General features: G+C 38.2%; 1 protein-coding gene across 1 annotated transcript in view; it reads left to right on the forward strand.

Annotated features, from left to right (window-relative positions):
* The window catches only part of LOC103036561 (chromodomain Y like 2), a 63,240-nt gene extending 45,727 nt beyond the window's left edge, over window positions 1-17,513 (forward strand). The window contains exons 4-7 of the mRNA XM_007244014.4: window positions 3,702-3,874; window positions 6,751-6,961; window positions 8,861-9,004; window positions 10,541-17,513. Coding sequence (XP_007244076.2) covers window positions 3,702-3,874; window positions 6,751-6,961; window positions 8,861-9,004; window positions 10,541-10,699 — 687 coding nt within the window. The 3' untranslated portion in view covers window positions 10,700-17,513. The remainder of the gene's footprint in view (window positions 1-3,701; window positions 3,875-6,750; window positions 6,962-8,860; window positions 9,005-10,540) is intronic.
* Window positions 17,514-18,026: the final 513 nt, after the last annotated feature.

An 18,026-nucleotide genomic window follows, 5' to 3' on the forward strand; every position in this document is an offset into this window, starting at 1 on the left:
CTTGCTCACAGACCCTTAAGATTTAGACCATATGTGCTATATTGTTAAAGTATTCACTCGTCTGCCTTTACACGCATAGGAACTTAAGTGACCTCCCATTCTTAGTCTACAGTGGTGTGAAAAAGTTTGGGCACCCTTGATAATTTCCATGATTTTCCTTTATAAATCATTGGTTGTTTGGATCAGCAATTTCAATTAAATATATCATATAACAAATTAACAGTGATATTTGAGAAGTAAAATGAAGTTTATAGGATTTACAGAAAGTGTGCAATAGTTCTTTAAACAAAATTAGGCAAGTGCATAAATTTGGGCACCCTAACAGAAAAAAAATGATTAATTAATATTTAGCAGATCCTCCTTTTGCAGAAATAACAGCCTCTAAATGCTTCCTATAACTTCCAATGAAAGTCTTGCTTCTGGTTGAAGGTATTTAGGACCATTCTTCTTTACAAAACATCTCCAGTTCAGGCAGGTTTGATGGTTTCCGAGCATGAACAACCTGCTTTAAATTATACCACAGATTTTCAATAATATTCAGGTCTGGGGACTGAGATGATCATTCCAGAACGTTGTACTTGTTCCTCTGCAAGAGTGCTTTAGTAGATTTTGAGCAGTGTTTAGTGTTTAGGGTCATTGTTTTATAGAAGTATCCAGTCATGGCGCAACTTTATCACTGATTCTTAAACATGTTCTCAACAATCTGCTGTTTTTGACTGGAATCCATGTGACCCTCAACTTTAACAAGATTCCCAGTACCTGCACCGACCACACAGCCTCACAGCATGAAGGAACCACCCCCAAATTTAAAGTGATGTTGTAGGTCTTTGGAGCTGGTCTGACTATGACTGTTCTCATCATCCTTCTCCTCTGCTTCTGAGATTTTTCTTGTTCTGCCACTTTCGGTCTTTAGCTAGAACTGTGCCTATGGTCTTTCATTTCCTCAATATGTTCCTCACAGTGGAAACTGGCAGCAATCAAAATTTTCAGGGGTGCCCAAACTTTTTTATACCACTGTATAGGGTTAGCAGTTATAATGGTGAGTTGCAATGCTAAAGGTGTGGTAGTTATCCTGTGTGAGGCCAATGCTGCAATAGCGATGGTAATGGCACAGTAGCAGTGCTGGGTAAGGCCTGTGGACGGCACGTTTAAAACACATTTGCAATGCTGGGCTAGACTGTCAGCTGGCACAATACTAATGTTGTTGCTGTTAAAGACTTACAGATAGAACAGGACGAGCTAACATAAAAGGTGCAGCTTAACTAAAGGGCCATTTAAGGTGGAATGGATTAATTTGGTTAGCCATGAAAAAAAAAAAAGCTCATCCTCCTTTACTTTTTACATTCATACTACTGTAACAGATATATCTACATACTGTTTTTCTTTACAATGATATTTCATGCAAAGACACAAACACACCTGAAAAAACACAGCATTAGCCAAACTAGTAGCCAAAAAAAGTTTGTCAAGCACTCAGTCATTTAGAGAGTAAGCGAAGCTGCCTGCAACAAGGGTGGATCAGATGCTTGGTCAGCATCTCTGTGTGGTTTTATTTATAGCTCCTGTCCACATCTACGAATGTGTATGTATGAGTAGAACTCCACAACCCCCACCACAAATCCAAATTCCCCTTTGGTTTATAGTGTGAACAGAGGCTATTCTCTGTCTGGCTGCTTGCTTGGGCATGTAGCTGGCCTCATAGCGTTAATCTATGGATAGATACACTGGCACTCATACAAACCCCACATGCCAGCAGTCCTGTAGGGGATTATTCTGCATGGCCAACTAGGCAGGGACAGCATGTTCAGTGCTTACTGTTACTATTTTTCTATTTATTTCAACACTCTTGTTGTTAAAATAAACAGAATGTGTTCAGACTAATTTTAAGACTCAAAATCTTAAAATCCTTTCATCTCTGGCGTACGAGTGCACTAGTGTGTAACAATATCTGCCACAAATATGACCTTCATGAAAGTGTTAATTATAGTGATTCACAATTTATTTGTCTTTTTTTGCGATAAAATAAAATTAAATTGATTAAAGTGGCAGTTTCTAAACTGAAAGCAGAAGCATTTCTGAGTGGAGAAGGGACAAAATATAGTGTTTAATGGTACCAGTGTGCTGGAACGACCATCCCTGCTAAGCCTAATATATTCATCCTAAAAACTGGGGTGTTGGGTCTTTTTTTTTCTAAAAGAGGATCCAGCTCAGTTTTACTAAACGCGAGCGGCTGGTGGAGCAATGGAGACTTCAGAAGGGGAAACTCAGTAGCTCATTCACTCAGAGTAAAAACAAAGAAACAAAGAAGTGAAGTTTCTGACTGAGAGAGCACTCTCTATTGCTGACTGAACATAACCTTGAATCAAATTTTTTTAGCTCTAAAAGGAGACTGCATCACACCCGCCCAGTTTAAAATGATTCTTCCACATGCTCGGTGCAATTACCCATTCTCACCAGAGAGGGCCCTAAATCCCAAAACTTATGGACATCAGCTTTTACCAAGTATCAAGGCTATATTTAGAAAGAGGTTACCCTGCTTTTGTTGGAGTAACTGTCTCTACTGTCCAGGGAAGGCTTTCTAATACATTTTGGAGCATTGCTATAAGGATTTGATTGCATTTAGCAATAAGTACCTTAGTAAGGTCAGGAAGTTGGATGATCACCTCATTCTCAACTCATCCCCAACTCATCTCCTACTCATCTCAAATGTAGTGGATGGAGCACCATGATTTCAGAAAACACAATTCTACCACTGCTCCACAGCTCAATGCTGGGGGCTTTTATACCCTTCCAGGGCCGCCGCTCTGCATACGCAGACAACGCAGCCAGCGTTAGGCCTCAACCATTTTGCAGTTGCAGGGAGCCAAATTGACTGAGAATGAAATGTGTTGAAATTATGACATTATTAAATTTAAAACCCAATGTGAATTATTTATGATACGCTCATCTTTTTTGTCTTTAAACATTGCATGGGGCACCTACTCTACTACTTAAAAGCGGCACGTTATTATTTTTGTGCATAATATAATGCCCCCACCCCTATTGCCTGAAATGGCACGGCTCGGTTTGCTCTGTTGGTTGTTGCCAGATGTGACATTTTCCAGTCAAATAAATAATCAAAAAATGCATGGAGGCGCTAAATCTTGCGCATGTTTAACCATTTTTAAAGTGTATGTGGCCATTCTATACAAAAACTTGTCCAGTGCAATGTTTGTGTAAGTTAAAAACTTAAAATAAAATAAACAAATAGGATGAAAAATCGTAACTTATCTGGCAACCTTAGTCCAGGGGGCCTCCCTGACCAGTTATGCTTAGGGCCTCCAAAACCTTAGCAGCGGCCCTGTACCCTTCTGTCCCACACCTCCCATTGGCTGTGCCATTAAGTTCCAACAGGGCCTGCGTTTGCACATCTGTGTCAATTTAAAAAACCTGAATCCATTCATTAAGAGGGGTGTCCACAAACATTTGGACACAATGTATGACCTTCATGACAAAGTCATCAGAGGAAAAGAGAAATTAAATTCTGTTTACTACAGTAAATTGATTGTAAATGCCATTCATGTTGTAACTAGTGATGTGACGTGTTCGTTCTCAGCGGCAGATGAAAAGCATCTTCTTTCCCAGCTGGGCTCTTTGTGTCCTCTATCCAAAGCAGCCACAGGTTGGTGCTGGTGCTCACGCTGCCTCTCCTCTTTCCTCAGATCATGAAGGAGATGTGCCGTGCCCTGGGGAACGCAGCGGTGGATGACAGCAAGCTGCTGCTTCTCAGCGCGGTGGGCAGCATCTTCTGCAGCGGCCTGGACCCCTCGTACCTGATTGGACGGCTCTCCACAGACCGCAGGAAAGAGAGCAGCAGGATTGCAGATGCTGTGAGGTACAGGGAGAGAAATTCTCAACCTAGTTCATAATGTCATAATGTTCATTATGTTTTTAAGCCAATAGTATACGAGTAATAAAATGCCAATACCAATATGCGCTTATGTTGGTCTTTACCAGACTGCTGCTGTTGCCACTGATAGACTCTGAGGTGGTCCAGAGCCTGAGAGAGCACAATTGGCCAATTGGTTTCTTGGGTGGATAAATTGTGATGTTGGTCAGCACAGCCTTCTGTTGGCTGATGAGCCTTCTGTTGGGATCTGGCACTTTCCTCCAAACACAGTATTTTGCAAATGTTTTAGGCACCTGTGGGAATATTAAGTAAAGAAAAAGCTTCTTACCTGGGCAGGCAGGCAGGCAGGCAGGCAGGCGCTCACTCACTCACTCACTCACTCTTTATTAGCTCAGTATAACACTAGCATAAATACAAACAGTACATTTACAAGCATTGCTTTATCATCACTGTTTTCCTAAACACATCTCCTAATCTCTACTTATCCAAGTTTAGTAATGTTATTTCTAGTTCTCATCATATCAGCACCTGGTTTGGTAAATTTGGTAAATCAGGTGAGCTGCTGATGGAACTGAAAATATACACATGCTGGCTGAGGGCATCCAGGAGAAATGTGGAACTAAACTTTGTTCCACAGCTGGGCTCAGGACACAACCTACTTACCTAAACTTGAGAAATTCTTGTTAATTTTTACTGTATTTATGTTTATTTGCATCTGTTTAAATCATATGTGGTGTTTTTCTTTCAGGCAAAAACTCTCGTATTGCTAAGATAAATGAATTAGGTGCCTGAAACTTTTGAATACTGTACTGTATGTTCAATGCATTGGCACCAGTTGGAAACTTGTTCTCACCCCTCTAGTGTTGGAAGCATTACAAGTGATAGGGGGAGTCCTAGTACTAGATGAATGATTTTTTTTAAAGCTTTTTTTGCTAAGTTGATTAAGGAAGAAAATTTAGTATTAAAACAAGCTAAATGAAGAGTTTAAATAGAAAACTCTGATTAAAATGACAAGGACAAGATTCCAAACCCAAACACAAAAATGTGACTTTGGAGTGCCCTGATGCACTATTCTACTGTGCATTGCTGCTGCACATGCCCTGAAGAGTTATGTGAAGCCAAATGTTGCTTTACTATTTATCTATTTGTTTATTATTAATTAATCACTATGTTAATTCTGATTTGTTAAGTGATATAAAGATCTTCCGTTATCATTTTGTCCTTGAATTAAGTCCATTCTACCCCCAGACTGCTCAACTGTGAGGTCTAGGTCCCAGACTTACCCACTTCCAAACTATTCATGCTAACTTCACCTGCCTATCACTTACCAGCTTAATACCTTTCTCTTGACTAAGGCCATGCCTTGTCCTGCAATCTTTTCATGTGGCCTCTAAACTTAACTAGTCCTATCAGCACCGTTATTGATGCATGCACAGTGCCATCAGTTCCATGCAGATCTTACAAACAACTCCTTGTTGAACCTTAGATGGTTCTCTGACTGATGATTCAACTAGTTGACTTTCATGGGGAAGCCCTAGTGTTCACCTCAATGCAACATGGAACCTGTATTTTTGAACACAATGTGAGTGACATCCACTAGGGCTGTGTAATTTACATACTCCGACTCCTAATAGAAATCGCTGCAGGTGGAAGGGCTGCACAGTTAATTGTATATTAATGGGCCTCACAGTTTAGGCCTCTGTGATCAGTTATTCATTAAAGGCTGTAATTAACACATTTAATTAAACGGTTCCCTGGTTCACATTCATTTTTGTCTTGCTATGAGTGGCACTACTCCAAGTGAGCATCTAATCTAACAGATCACATAGTTAAATGCAGTTTAATGTGTTATGCGTAGGTAGTGATGATCATGTCTTCACACAGCTTGACAGTTAGTTATACACCTTCCTACACAGTGTTTTCTGTCACACTGTGACTACACACTGAAATGTGTTTGACCAAATAATATGTATATTCAACCCAGATTGCAGCAAAACTCAGCATGCAGGTTTGGTGTAAAAATGTTTACTCTGCTTCACCCTGCATTCAGAGACTAGCTTTTAGAGAGGGTAGTGTACCTCTTGGTGAGAGATACTGACTGATTGAGAAATCTGGACTGTAATAGATCCAGTTTTAGTTTGAGATCTCATGGAAGGGCTAAGAACTGTCATTTTTCAGCAGTAGAATGCTCACCCATACACAGAAATGTATTTTTTTTATTTTTTTAATCCCTTTTTTTCCCCAATTTACATGGCCAATTACCCAACCCACTCATTAGGACTCCCCCTATCACTAGTGATGCCCCAACACCAGGACAGTAAAGACTAGCACATGCTTTCTCTAATACATGTGAAGTCAGCCACCGCATCTTTTCAAAACTGCTGCTGATGCAGCATTGCTGAGTAGCATCACAGCTCACTCGAAGGAAAGCGCAGCGACTCGGTTCTGATACATCAGCTCACAGACGCCTTGTGCTGATCGACATCACCCTTTGGAGCGATGTGGAAAGATCGCCGTCTACCCACCCAGAGAGAGCAAGGCCGATTGTGCTCTCTCAGGGCTCCGGCAGCTGATGGCAAGCTACATGAACAGGATTTAAACTGGCAATCTACTGATCATAGTGGCAGCGCTTAGCGTGCTGGACCACTCAGAGACCCCAGGGTTTAAAATGTTGTATTGTATCCAGGCTAGAGGTGGCCCAGTTTAATCAATTAGCTAAAATCAGTAAGACTTCATTAGACATAATTACATTTAATATTGAATCTCAATAAAGTTATTGCAAATGATAATACCTCCTGTTTAATTGCTAATTGTAGACTTTGACAGCACAACTCTGTTCTTTATATCTTCTCCCACTGCAGAGACTTTGTGAAGGCCTTCATCCACTTTAAGAAGCCCATCGTGGTGGCTATCAACGGACCTGCTCTGGGCCTCGGGGCCTCCATCCTGCCCCTGTGTGACATTGTATGGGCCAGTGAGAGAGCCTGGTTCCAGACACCATGTGCTGCTCTCCGCCTTACACCCTCCGGCTGCTCCTCGTACACCTTCCCCCAGATACTCGGAGTGGCTCTGGTGAGTGGACTAAGTTGATTAAGATAAGCATGTTTGATAGATTTGAGCTACAATTCCATCACATTCTGTTTTTTTTTTCTTTTTTATCAAAAAAAGTGATTGTGATTAAAAAATGTTTAGCATAGCTAATCAGAGGACTTTGCTTAGCCGAGCCAGATAGCTAACATTCTGTTTACCACATAACACACTCTAAATCTGTCCGACTAGAACTCCTATGTATAAACGTTCAGATGAGAATGACTGGAGAGCGAGTGTACGTACAGAATCCAAAAATATTTTTTGGGGGGATGTTGGTTTCTGTAGCTCACTTGCTAAGCTAGACTCCAGTACAGATACACAGAGTATCAGACATATCAGTACAGCTGTTTTTTACTAACCTTAATACAGAGGATAAAACTTGAGTCAATGAGAGTAAAGTCTTAGTTAGTTAATTAGTTAGTTAGATAGCTAAATAATGAGAGCTAACAGAATAACCGCTAACACAACAGAACAGACCATGTTTCAGCTAATTGAGGCTCCAATAGTGTCTTGGCCTAAGCTTACAACTATTGTATACCTGTGTGCACATAAATTCACATAAAAAAATGAGCGGTTTTGACCTGTTTATACAGACACACAGTTTATATAAACTAACAAGGGATCTTTTAATTGATTCCACTGCTGGTGCAGCTATTTAGCTTAATATATTAGACCTATATGGATATATAATTACTTTTTTTAACATTAATCTATAAGTTGTCTCCTATATATTAAGCTAAATAGTACCTGTGATAGTACCTGTGATAGTACAAGGCACATGTGAACTTTGGTTACTCCCAAGGTTTCTTTAGTTGCTTCCTCTCCACTACCGATTATACCGATAAGTTTTCCTGAACTCTTACCTTGCTTCCATTGCTAATGTAGCTATTCATCTGAATATATTGGACCTATTTAGCTGCTTTGCAACATCAGTTGTAAAAAGCCGTATATACATACATTTAATTTAATTTTATTTGAAGATATCTTTAAAATATTTTAATACCACGGCATACAATATTACCATTATACCCAACCCTAAGGACAATCCAAATGAACTGTTTGACAGATTTTTAAGATGCAACACACTAGTGAGTTTGGTGAAACAGGATACCAGTTTGAACTTGGTAAACCACAAAAACATGCTAGTTGACTGAAGAATACATTTGATCAATAAGGAAATCCCCTGTACAACTTTTCAAAGTATCAAAAATCATACTCCAGGATATAGAAAGCCTGCAAGCTGCCACAAAATGCAGATCAGTCAATGAGGAAAACAAGCAAAAACGACAAATATAATGTACTGAATAAAGATCTCTAGAGTTCCTGGACCTGAACTAATGAATATTAAGCTATACCAGATTGCTGAAATAAAGAAAATGCCATCTCATCTGTGAGACGTGATGTCATAAGCATGTATATAGCTGCCAAAAAGACTGACTCACATGTGTTTATTGATGCAATATCTGACTATTAAACACCTACCAGTTTACCGCCACTAATTTCTGAGACAAATTTAGAAATAAGTATAAGGTGCTTCAACTTCCAGCAGGATAATGACCTGAAACATACAACTGTGAAGGCCAGAATAGGTCAGACCCATTACGGCATGGACTCCACAAAATATCTGATATCTGTTCAGTTCCTGCTGTCCTGAAGTTCTGAGGTGGGACCTCCATGAACATCAATGGCCCTTGGGTTTCCATGATCCTTTCACTGCTTGAATAGCTGGTTGATTTTTCTTAGGACACTTTTAGTAGGTAGGTACTGACCACTGCATATCGCAGTGGAACATCGCAGAAGACCTGCCTGATGTTTTACAGATGTTCAATGGTTTTTATGTTATGGATGATTGGTGAAAGCTATTTATGTCTTTTTCTCTAGGCCAATGAGATGCTGTTCTGTGGAAGGAAACTGACCGCGCAGGAGGCGTGTAGCCGTGGGTTGGTCTCTCAAGTGTTCTGGCCAACCACCTTCAACCAGGAGGTGATGTTACGAGTGAAGGAGATGGCTGCCTGCAGTGCTGTGGTAAGATTCACCTTCTGCTACCTTTGCCTTCTTCACAAGCACATAGAAGAAATAGAAGCTGCTGTGAGAGTGTTAAACCTTTTTCAGAGCATCCTGAATCAATACAGCCCACTGAGCAGTATCTGAAACCCAGTAACCCATTTTATGCCCTAAAAGTGATTTCGATTTTAGAGCGGAGCATTCGGTGCCAAAAAAACTGTAATTTGAAGGTTGATTTATTTTACATGCAAACCTCTTTTAGCGCTCTGTTCAGAAGTGCCATTTTCTTTAATTAACTGTTTCAGAAGAAGTTCTGTAAAAACCAAAGGAAAGCTTTATAGGACAAGACAATCATGCATACAACAATAATCAGATACCTTTAAAAACAATGTTGGCCAAAAATGCCATTTTTACGAACTGAGTCACTCCGTTCAGCTGTTAACTGAAAACCGTTCCAGCTGACTGAGAAAATCCACAATCTACAATATAAAACATCATATGTGTTGTTTTACACATTTTTGTTTCTAAATAATTCCATATGTTTTTCTTCAGATATAGAATTACTTTAGTGTTAATCACATTAATTGCATATTTAAATCACATCTTTTACATTTTTAATAAAACAAAATTGGGACTTTTACGGCATTTCTTAAAGAACCTTTCAAAGCATAAAGAGCAACATTGCTGTCAATACACTGCATATGCAAATGTTACACCATTTCTAACAAGTACACTCCAATTCTTTAATTTGGCCCAAGAGCTTAGATTGGGCCTAAAAGATCCAGCCCAACCCGGCCCATTCATGTTCTGCCCAATGTTCTGTCCCGACCCACCCTATAAACTGTCATTAAGAGCCCAAGCCCAATTTAAACTCAACTTTTTTGTTTTTTTTGTAAAACTTTTTGTTGGGCTGTTTGAATGAGCGAAATCAGTTCAGAATGATGTAAATTAACATTGCAACACTAAAGAAGCATAGACCTATTATTTCTAAAAAAAAAAAAAAAAAAACTTCACACAGCGCTGCAAGTCAAGTGCGTAATGTGGACAAGGGGAGGAGCTCACGTGTGCGTGTGCCCCAGAGCTGCTTCATTATAACAATCTAACTTGTGCACCTTTAAAAAAAACACACACAGTTTGATTTGTTACTTTGCTGTAGTGTGATTATCACATCATAGCTTTATATAAATTAAAAATAGCATTAAAAACAGATGCCTACATCACAGACTATTTTCTTGAGCCCGACCTGACCCAGCCTGAGGAAAGTGGTGGGAAATCGGAGACCGGACCGGGACCGGAGTTCAGGCTCGGGCTTGAGCAGAAAATCGAATCTCTAATTGGCACCCATTGACATGGATGTTCAAATGCATGCACACAGCTTGTATAGTACTTGTAGAAAAGTGGAGCCAAAAGAATAGGTATTTTTTGAGCAGATAAAAATTACCCTATTGGCACCATACTTGGTACCTTGGCCACTAAGCTGTGTTGCTTAGAATTATTATTATGCAGGTGTCCCAATACTTTTGTCCATATACTGTAACTTCTTATTTCTTCATATAGGTTCTGGAAGAGTCCAAATGCATGGTGCGCAGCATCCTGAAGTCTGTCCTGGAGGAGGTGAATGAGAAGGAATGCCAGATGCTGAAACAGCTGTGGTGCTCCACCAAAGGACTGGAAGCTTTGTTCAGCTACCTTCAGAATAAGGGATACGATCCCTAACTTCCAGCCCTCCAGTCTTCTGAAGCGTCCTAGGCCATCAGTTGTTCAGTCAGAAGCGTGTCCGCACGGCCTGAGACATTCAGCAGCCTCGGCATGAAGCTTCAGCCCCTTCAATGGAACCAAGATCAATCAGCATGTTTGGGCACCTCCACCTACACTCGTAAAAATAGAAGTGCTACAAAAGCTTCTTTGAGTGATGCAGTAGAATAAAATAAAAAATAATCAATATTAATTTATTAATCTTATTAATGAATAATTAACATAATTTATAAATTATGATAAAGTGCTGTTAACCTTCCCCACTGTGTGTTTTGAGTTATTCTCTTAAAAAAACTCCCTATATATGTGTAGTTCTGTGGCTTAACCTTGTCCAGTTTACGACATGGAAGCAACATGGCAGAGAACTCAAACACAGAACCAACTGAGCAACTCAAGCAACTCATATTAAAGACAAATGCTGTGTTCTTCGTACATTAAAATAATAATATATTAATGGTTATCTAGGTTAAATGTGAAAATTAATCAGGATTCCAATTTAAAGTCATATTTATGCAAGCGTAATTGGTTGTTCTATAGTGGTTATTCTCAGTCCTGGACCTGGAGAACCACTGCCAGGTTTTAGAGTTTCCCGTAACTCTAACAGGGTATTTTCAGCCTGGACTAGTGCAATTAGCATGCAGCAGCAGCATTAGTTAATAGCTGTAGTATTAATCAGAGCTAATAAATCAGATTAAACTGCACCTGAACAGCTGCATAGCTCAAACATGAAGAGTACTTTTTATCGTTGGGTCGGATTGAGATCGAATCACCAAGACCGCCTACTCTTGTGGGCTCAGGGCTCAGTGGATTGTTTAGACCCTCAAGTGTGATCACTGTGTTAACACCAGCCAAAATGAACCATACCATGGGTTCAAATGAACCAGAGTCTGTTTTAGTCAGACTAAAAAGTGCAGGTGTCATAACTTCCTCAGGCACATCTAATCGAACTAATTAACCAACTGACCAGCACTTTTGAGGTAAACTGGGTAAACATCTGAAAACTACAGTGGGTGATTACTACTGTTCTGTAGCATCACTCAGAGAACCTTTAATAGCACCTTTATTTTTTTCAGGAGTGTAGAGCAGATATTGATGTCATATCCTTTGAATGAAATTAAACCAAGCCAAGAATACAATATTTATTATCTATATGTTTTCTATTACTACTGATCCCTGTTCTCAGAGGCGTGAAGTTCTGTGGTGATGCTCACCAGCATTCTATACACTGAAAATAATGATCCTGTAAAAATAATGAAATGCCTTTAATGTTTTCATTCTTTATTTATTTTCGAAGTCAAGCCATTATTTTGAAGAAAAATGTAACAAATAATTGAATATGATTCTATATATAACGTTGTGTGTGTACAGTGTAGATAGATTATTTGTTTTTTTTTCTTTTTGTTGGTTTTTGATTGTGTTGGTTTGTGTTTGGTATAATTATTATTGATTTGAGTTTGCTCTCATCTCTGAAGGGGTGATTTTCATACCAAAGGTAATGTTGTTGTTGTTGTTGTTATTATTATTAATACTGATCGTTCTTTTTTATTTTTAACACATTCCTGTCATATACCATTGTCCAGTGTCCATTATCCATGTGATATAGGGCATGGCATCAGTTGAGTGCAATAGTGATGGGTTTGCATATTATTTGCATATTATTGAGGCCTATCGAGGTATTGAGGTTGCTTTAAACTGTGCTCTTTCTACAAATAACCATATAGCTATGATTTCTCACTTTGTTTTTTAGAAGGACATGTTTTTTTATGAAAAAAAAAAACTAAAATATGCTTTATTTAAACTTTACTTCTTTACCTAGTAAAGAAAATAGCAGATTTCTCCCAAAAAAGAGAAATGATCGACATATGGTTATTTTTTTAAAAGGGCTCAGTTGACATTGATAGATGTTCCAGATGACTGCAGCATCTTCCAACACCTTTACTGTCTTCAACACTGAATTATTTAAGAGTTTATGAAGAACTGACATCTCAGTGTCTCATACATTACTCGTGTATGATTCATGAGTCTATGCAAATCCAATACGAGGACGTTTTCTTTTGTTTGTTCTTTTGCTGTTTATCTGACAGTATCCACAGCAATGCATCAGTAACTGAAGGTAATCTCAGTTGAACATGAAGTGACGTTAGAGTGAAGTGGCGTTATCGACCACGAATGAGAAACTAATGAGAAAATGACTGCTTTTAAACATGTGTGCTGCTTTGTAGTCTTTCCTCTTCTAAAGTACTTCTCAAGCCTGGTCCTGGAGGAAGTTCAGACTGCTGATTGTAGTGTTTACCCTGTTCTCAGTACAGCTAATCCAGCTAATTAATGATTTTAATGATTCATCTTTTTATTAAGAGTCTCTGCTGATTTGAAGGTGCTGTGTTTGAGCAGGAAAACACTAAGGCTTTGTTCTGACTGCTGTGTTTTTGTTTTATAACAGATGAGACACCATAGGTAAAAGAGGTATACATATTATGTATGGCAATCTGTGGCACAATTGCCCAGAGATGCACACCCGGAGATTGCCGAAGCTGGCAATGAATCTGGCAACCAAGCAGGCTGAGGAAGTGTTTCACTTTCTGGGACATTTCTGGGAAATTCTTACTGTGTGTGGGTGAGCATTATCCTGCTGAGTTATTAAGTTGTTAGTGTCTTTGGTATCACTACTAGGAGTAACTGATGTATGAGTTGTGTCTCAGTTTGGTCATTCTGGACGCTCAAATTAGATTTCAACATGTCTCTTACAATAATTTTGATCCAAATGTTTGTTGTGATCCAATTTGTAACATTCAGATTTTTCTGGATCTGGATACATTCTAGATATACAGTACAGGCCAAAAGTTTGAACACACCTTCTCTTTTTCAATGCGTTTTCTTTATTTTCATGACTATTTACATTGTAGATTTTCAATGAAGGCATCAAAACTATGAATGAACACTTGTGGAGTTTTATGTACTTAACAAAAAAGGTGAAATAACAAAAAAAAATTGTTTTATATTCTAGTTTCTTCAAAATAGCCACCCTTTGCTCTGATTACTGCTTTGCACACTCTTGGCATCATTCTCTCAATGAGCTTCAAGAGGTGGTCACCTGATTTGGTTTTCCAACAGTCTTGAAGGAAGGAGTTCCCAGAGGTGTTTATTAGCACTTGTTGGCCCTTTGCCTTCTTCCCTCTGTGGTCCAGCTCACCCCAAACCATCTGGATTGGGTTCAGGTCTGGTGACTGTGGAGACCAGGTCCTTTTTTGCTAAGTAAATAACTTCACATGTTCATTCATAGTTTTGATGCCTTCAGTGAGAATCTACAATGTAAATAGTCATGTAAATAAAGAAAACACATTGAATGAGAGGATGTCCAAACTTTTGGCCTGTACTGTACCAAAAATCAGATATTTGCAGGCAATCTGAACATAGCCTAAATTGTATAGAGCAGGATGTTCTCCGGGGCCAGGTTTGGGAACCACTGCTCTACTAGATTGTGTATGTGCATACTTGTTCATGTCCTTGCCATGATCTGGTGGTCTGTAGCAGTGTTATGATTAATTGTTGCATGCAATAGATATAATTGACTTGGCACAGTCTTCTGTGAAATGTTTCACAATCATTCTTTGGTAATACATTCAGTGAAAACCAATGGTTTCAATTGATTTAACCACAATTGGACACTTTCTCAGACAGCAATAACCTGTGTACTGAATTCTATTCTTCCTAGCCCTGTTGAAACTGGTCAAGAGAAAAATCAGGATTCATAATTATTTAATAATTATTTAATAATTATTTGACTTTCTACACGTCTGGCATTTCTGAGGCTATCAGGAACTTCTGATTCATATTTAATTTTTTTTTAAGAAATCTACATTCATATTCCAAAGAAATGGTTGCACCCAGAACAAATAATTAAATTGCAATGTGTTTAATAAATGATTTAAAATATTGATTGGCCAACCCTTGGTCATATTTATTTGGCTCCCAGTATGGGGCCAGGCCGGCATGTTGGCTAACGCAACATACCATACGCTTCATCTTGGAGTTGTAGAGGTTCCTACTGGGGTTCTGTGATGAATATTACCATGCAGCTTCAATATATTCTTATGTAGTTGCTGCAGATTTTGCAGTTGGAGTGGAGCGTTGAAACTTAAATGTTTGACAACAGTCATTTAATCGTTTATCTTTGTACCACACACACATATATTGATCACCCCATGGCAGTCTGTCACCACACCATTGCAGCCTATTGAGATGTTGACATGGTGTTTATGGCGGTTGGCGTTGCGCAGCCATCTGCCAATGGTGCTGGCACTAACTAGATGACTCATGGAGAGCATCACTGCTTGCTTAATGTCTGCAGTCATGGCTGTTGGGTCAAATCCGTAAGTTTTTCTCTCCTTGGTTCACGTAGGTCTTGCAGATTCTTTGTATTGCCTGTGCGTGCCTATCTATATGATTAGCGTTATCCCAAAAGACAAATTTATGCTTCTCTGTTGAATCTATGTCATGGTGTCACATGAACTTCACAAAAAAAAAAGGAACTGCATGTGTTCCCGCCTACACATTCTCACAATTGCAGTTTAACTGCAGAGTGATGCAGACGTATAAATGCTCACACCAGCGTATGCCACTTGCACATGCTATGGAATAGATGACATATTGACTCAACGCAGAACTTTAAACCAGATTAGACCCTTGATGCAACCCCTCTTGAACTGCTCGATTTGGCAAACTTCAGATGTAAAGGATGCTACAAACAGGTAGTGAATGTCTCACAATATCAAACTACCTACCAAGTTCATTCCTGTTGGTTGATTTCTTCTAGGTGCAACTTTTTTTTGGTCGATGAGTGTACACAAACTGAGGAAATGCACTGCTGTCTCACATGTCTTGCTATGAAGGCAGGCCTCATGTAGTCAGGTGTGTTGGTGAAGGACTCTTCTGTCATTGCTGTGACAGTTTGAGGTTAGTGGAGCACTGAGGCGGAGTCCAGATTTACTGCCTGTCGGTTTCCCTCAAAAACCATTAGGAGGTATGTCTATCCTGGGGTTTCTATAAACAGAAATGCAAAGTTCTACATTTGATTGTGGAATTTGTGAATATATTTAAAAAGGAAAATAATAGTCAGAGGATTAGTTTAATGAAATCTCACACTTTGTTGTGTATTTTTGTACAAAAAAAAACACTTTTAGTTTCTGTTCTGAAGTAGGTTCACTAATCTACAGTCTCTTCTGCACTTTTCGTCCATTAGGCCATTATTAGGTGTTGTGGAAATAATGCAGATGTGGATGTTCTCTCTGCATGTAAACTGGTTTATATACTTATATACAATACAATTCATTGTAGGGAAGAGTTTTGTACAATATTATGACATGAAATATTACCACATTCAGCCGTTGTACAAAAAAACAAGACAAAAAGCAAAGAGTGTGTTAAAGGTGTGACATGCTGTTCTATTGTGTGATTAATGCATGCACATTTATTGTTGATATATATGTGGCTTGTCAGATCTTTATATATTTCAGGGTATGTTTTTTGGTATGGCCATAGTACGTAATGTTAGAAATCTTGCACAGTTTATTTTTTTATTTATTGAGAATTACAGGACATTATCTTACAATATCTCTCAGTCAATCCTGTGGATCAGCAGTGCCATTAGAAAGATATTAATGCTTTCCTTCCATTGTTCTTACTGATTTTAGCATCTAAATGAGGAATATTATTATTATTATTTTATTTTATTTTGTATTTCTTTTTTTTTTTAGATAATATGTGACATATGACAATATTTCTATAATCTGCCCGGTATGTGTATGCAATATAGATATATATTTATTGAAACATCAAGTTAGTTTTGTTTTGTGTGTGAGTATCTTTCTTAAATATTTAACTTGTAGAGTAATTTTGTTTAAAGCTGTGATAATTAATTAAGGAACATTTGGCTACATAGTAAATGACTCGTTAGTTCATATTCAGAATTCAGAAGTATATTTAAGAATATACTTTTTGCTTTTGTGTTTTCAGAGCATTTTCATTCTTTTGTGCATATTTACATAGATTAAATTGAAATTTTACATTGTAGTTACCATACAATGATTTGTGAGATTATCTGTTATATATTTATAATTAATAAATAAGTTTAATGTACGTACAATTTTTGGCAAAATTACTAGATTACATGCACAGGGGTTAAAAAAAAAAGTTTATATAAACAAAGAAATTGAGGAAAATCCATATCGTCGCTGTCCAGTGAAAAAACATATATCTCCAAAACAACAGCTTTACAGAAGAGAAATAAAACCTTTCTGACTTTTAATAGTAGTAATAAAAAGAGTTTATTTCAGGTTAATTTGAATAATTTATATTGGTCTATTCATCAAGACATTTTGACACAGTGTAAGGGACAGTTTTTTGTTTCAAATTATGTAGTAAACTGAAAAACAACCAAAGTGGAGACACTGGTTGTTCGTTGGACAGCGTCGTTATTTCTTTTCATTTTAAAATGAACATTAATGTTTTTGGCTGAACCTTCACCCATTTCCTTTTCTAAATACTTTTTGTGATTTAATGAATTAAGTTTTATTTCTCATCCCAAAAACCGTATGTGTTTGATCCAGTCCTGTAAAATCTACACTGCAGAAGTTTTAACGTTCCCATTCCTCAGGCTAGTTTTGGAATATTTCTGGGTGCCTTAGAAGTCGTATTTCCTCTGTGTCAGTAGGATGCTTCGTCTTCGTTTTGTGGGTTGGGTGAGTGGTATCTAATAAATGACACAATTACTGCAGAATTTTGATTATCTCTGTGTTGTCTTTTTTTAACATAAAAACATGGACATATGATCTTCATTTCAACAGTATTGACAAGAAAATGTCTTAAAATCATTTGTAAAATGCCTTTTTTACAAATTTGAACAATACTGAGAAATGGAGTGGGGTAAAATAACTAAAGACCAAGGACTGATGAAATGCCTTCATAATTTTCCCTTTTTTAACAGATTTTAAATGTATAAACATCAGAAAAAATTTTGAATTGAATAATTTGTTGATGTTCAGTAACGATAGAAAAAAAGTTTCAGGTTCTACTGAACTTCACCTCCGACAGAAGACTCTGAATCGGCCGATCTCGTCCACAGTCTTAGAGCCCACCTCACCCCGAGACAGAGACAAGACCTAGACACCCAGCAGCACTGCTGTTGTGTCTGATCCTTTTGTACCAGCAGCAAAACACACACTACAAACACACAACAAAACCATGTCAACCAGTGTCAGTGCAGTGGAGCTGATAAGCTGGACAGTAAGTG

Source organism: Astyanax mexicanus, chromosome 9, assembly GCF_023375975.1.
Source record: "Astyanax mexicanus isolate ESR-SI-001 chromosome 9, AstMex3_surface, whole genome shotgun sequence".
In the NCBI taxonomy this organism is placed as follows: Eukaryota; Metazoa; Chordata; class Actinopteri; order Characiformes; family Acestrorhamphidae; genus Astyanax; species Astyanax mexicanus.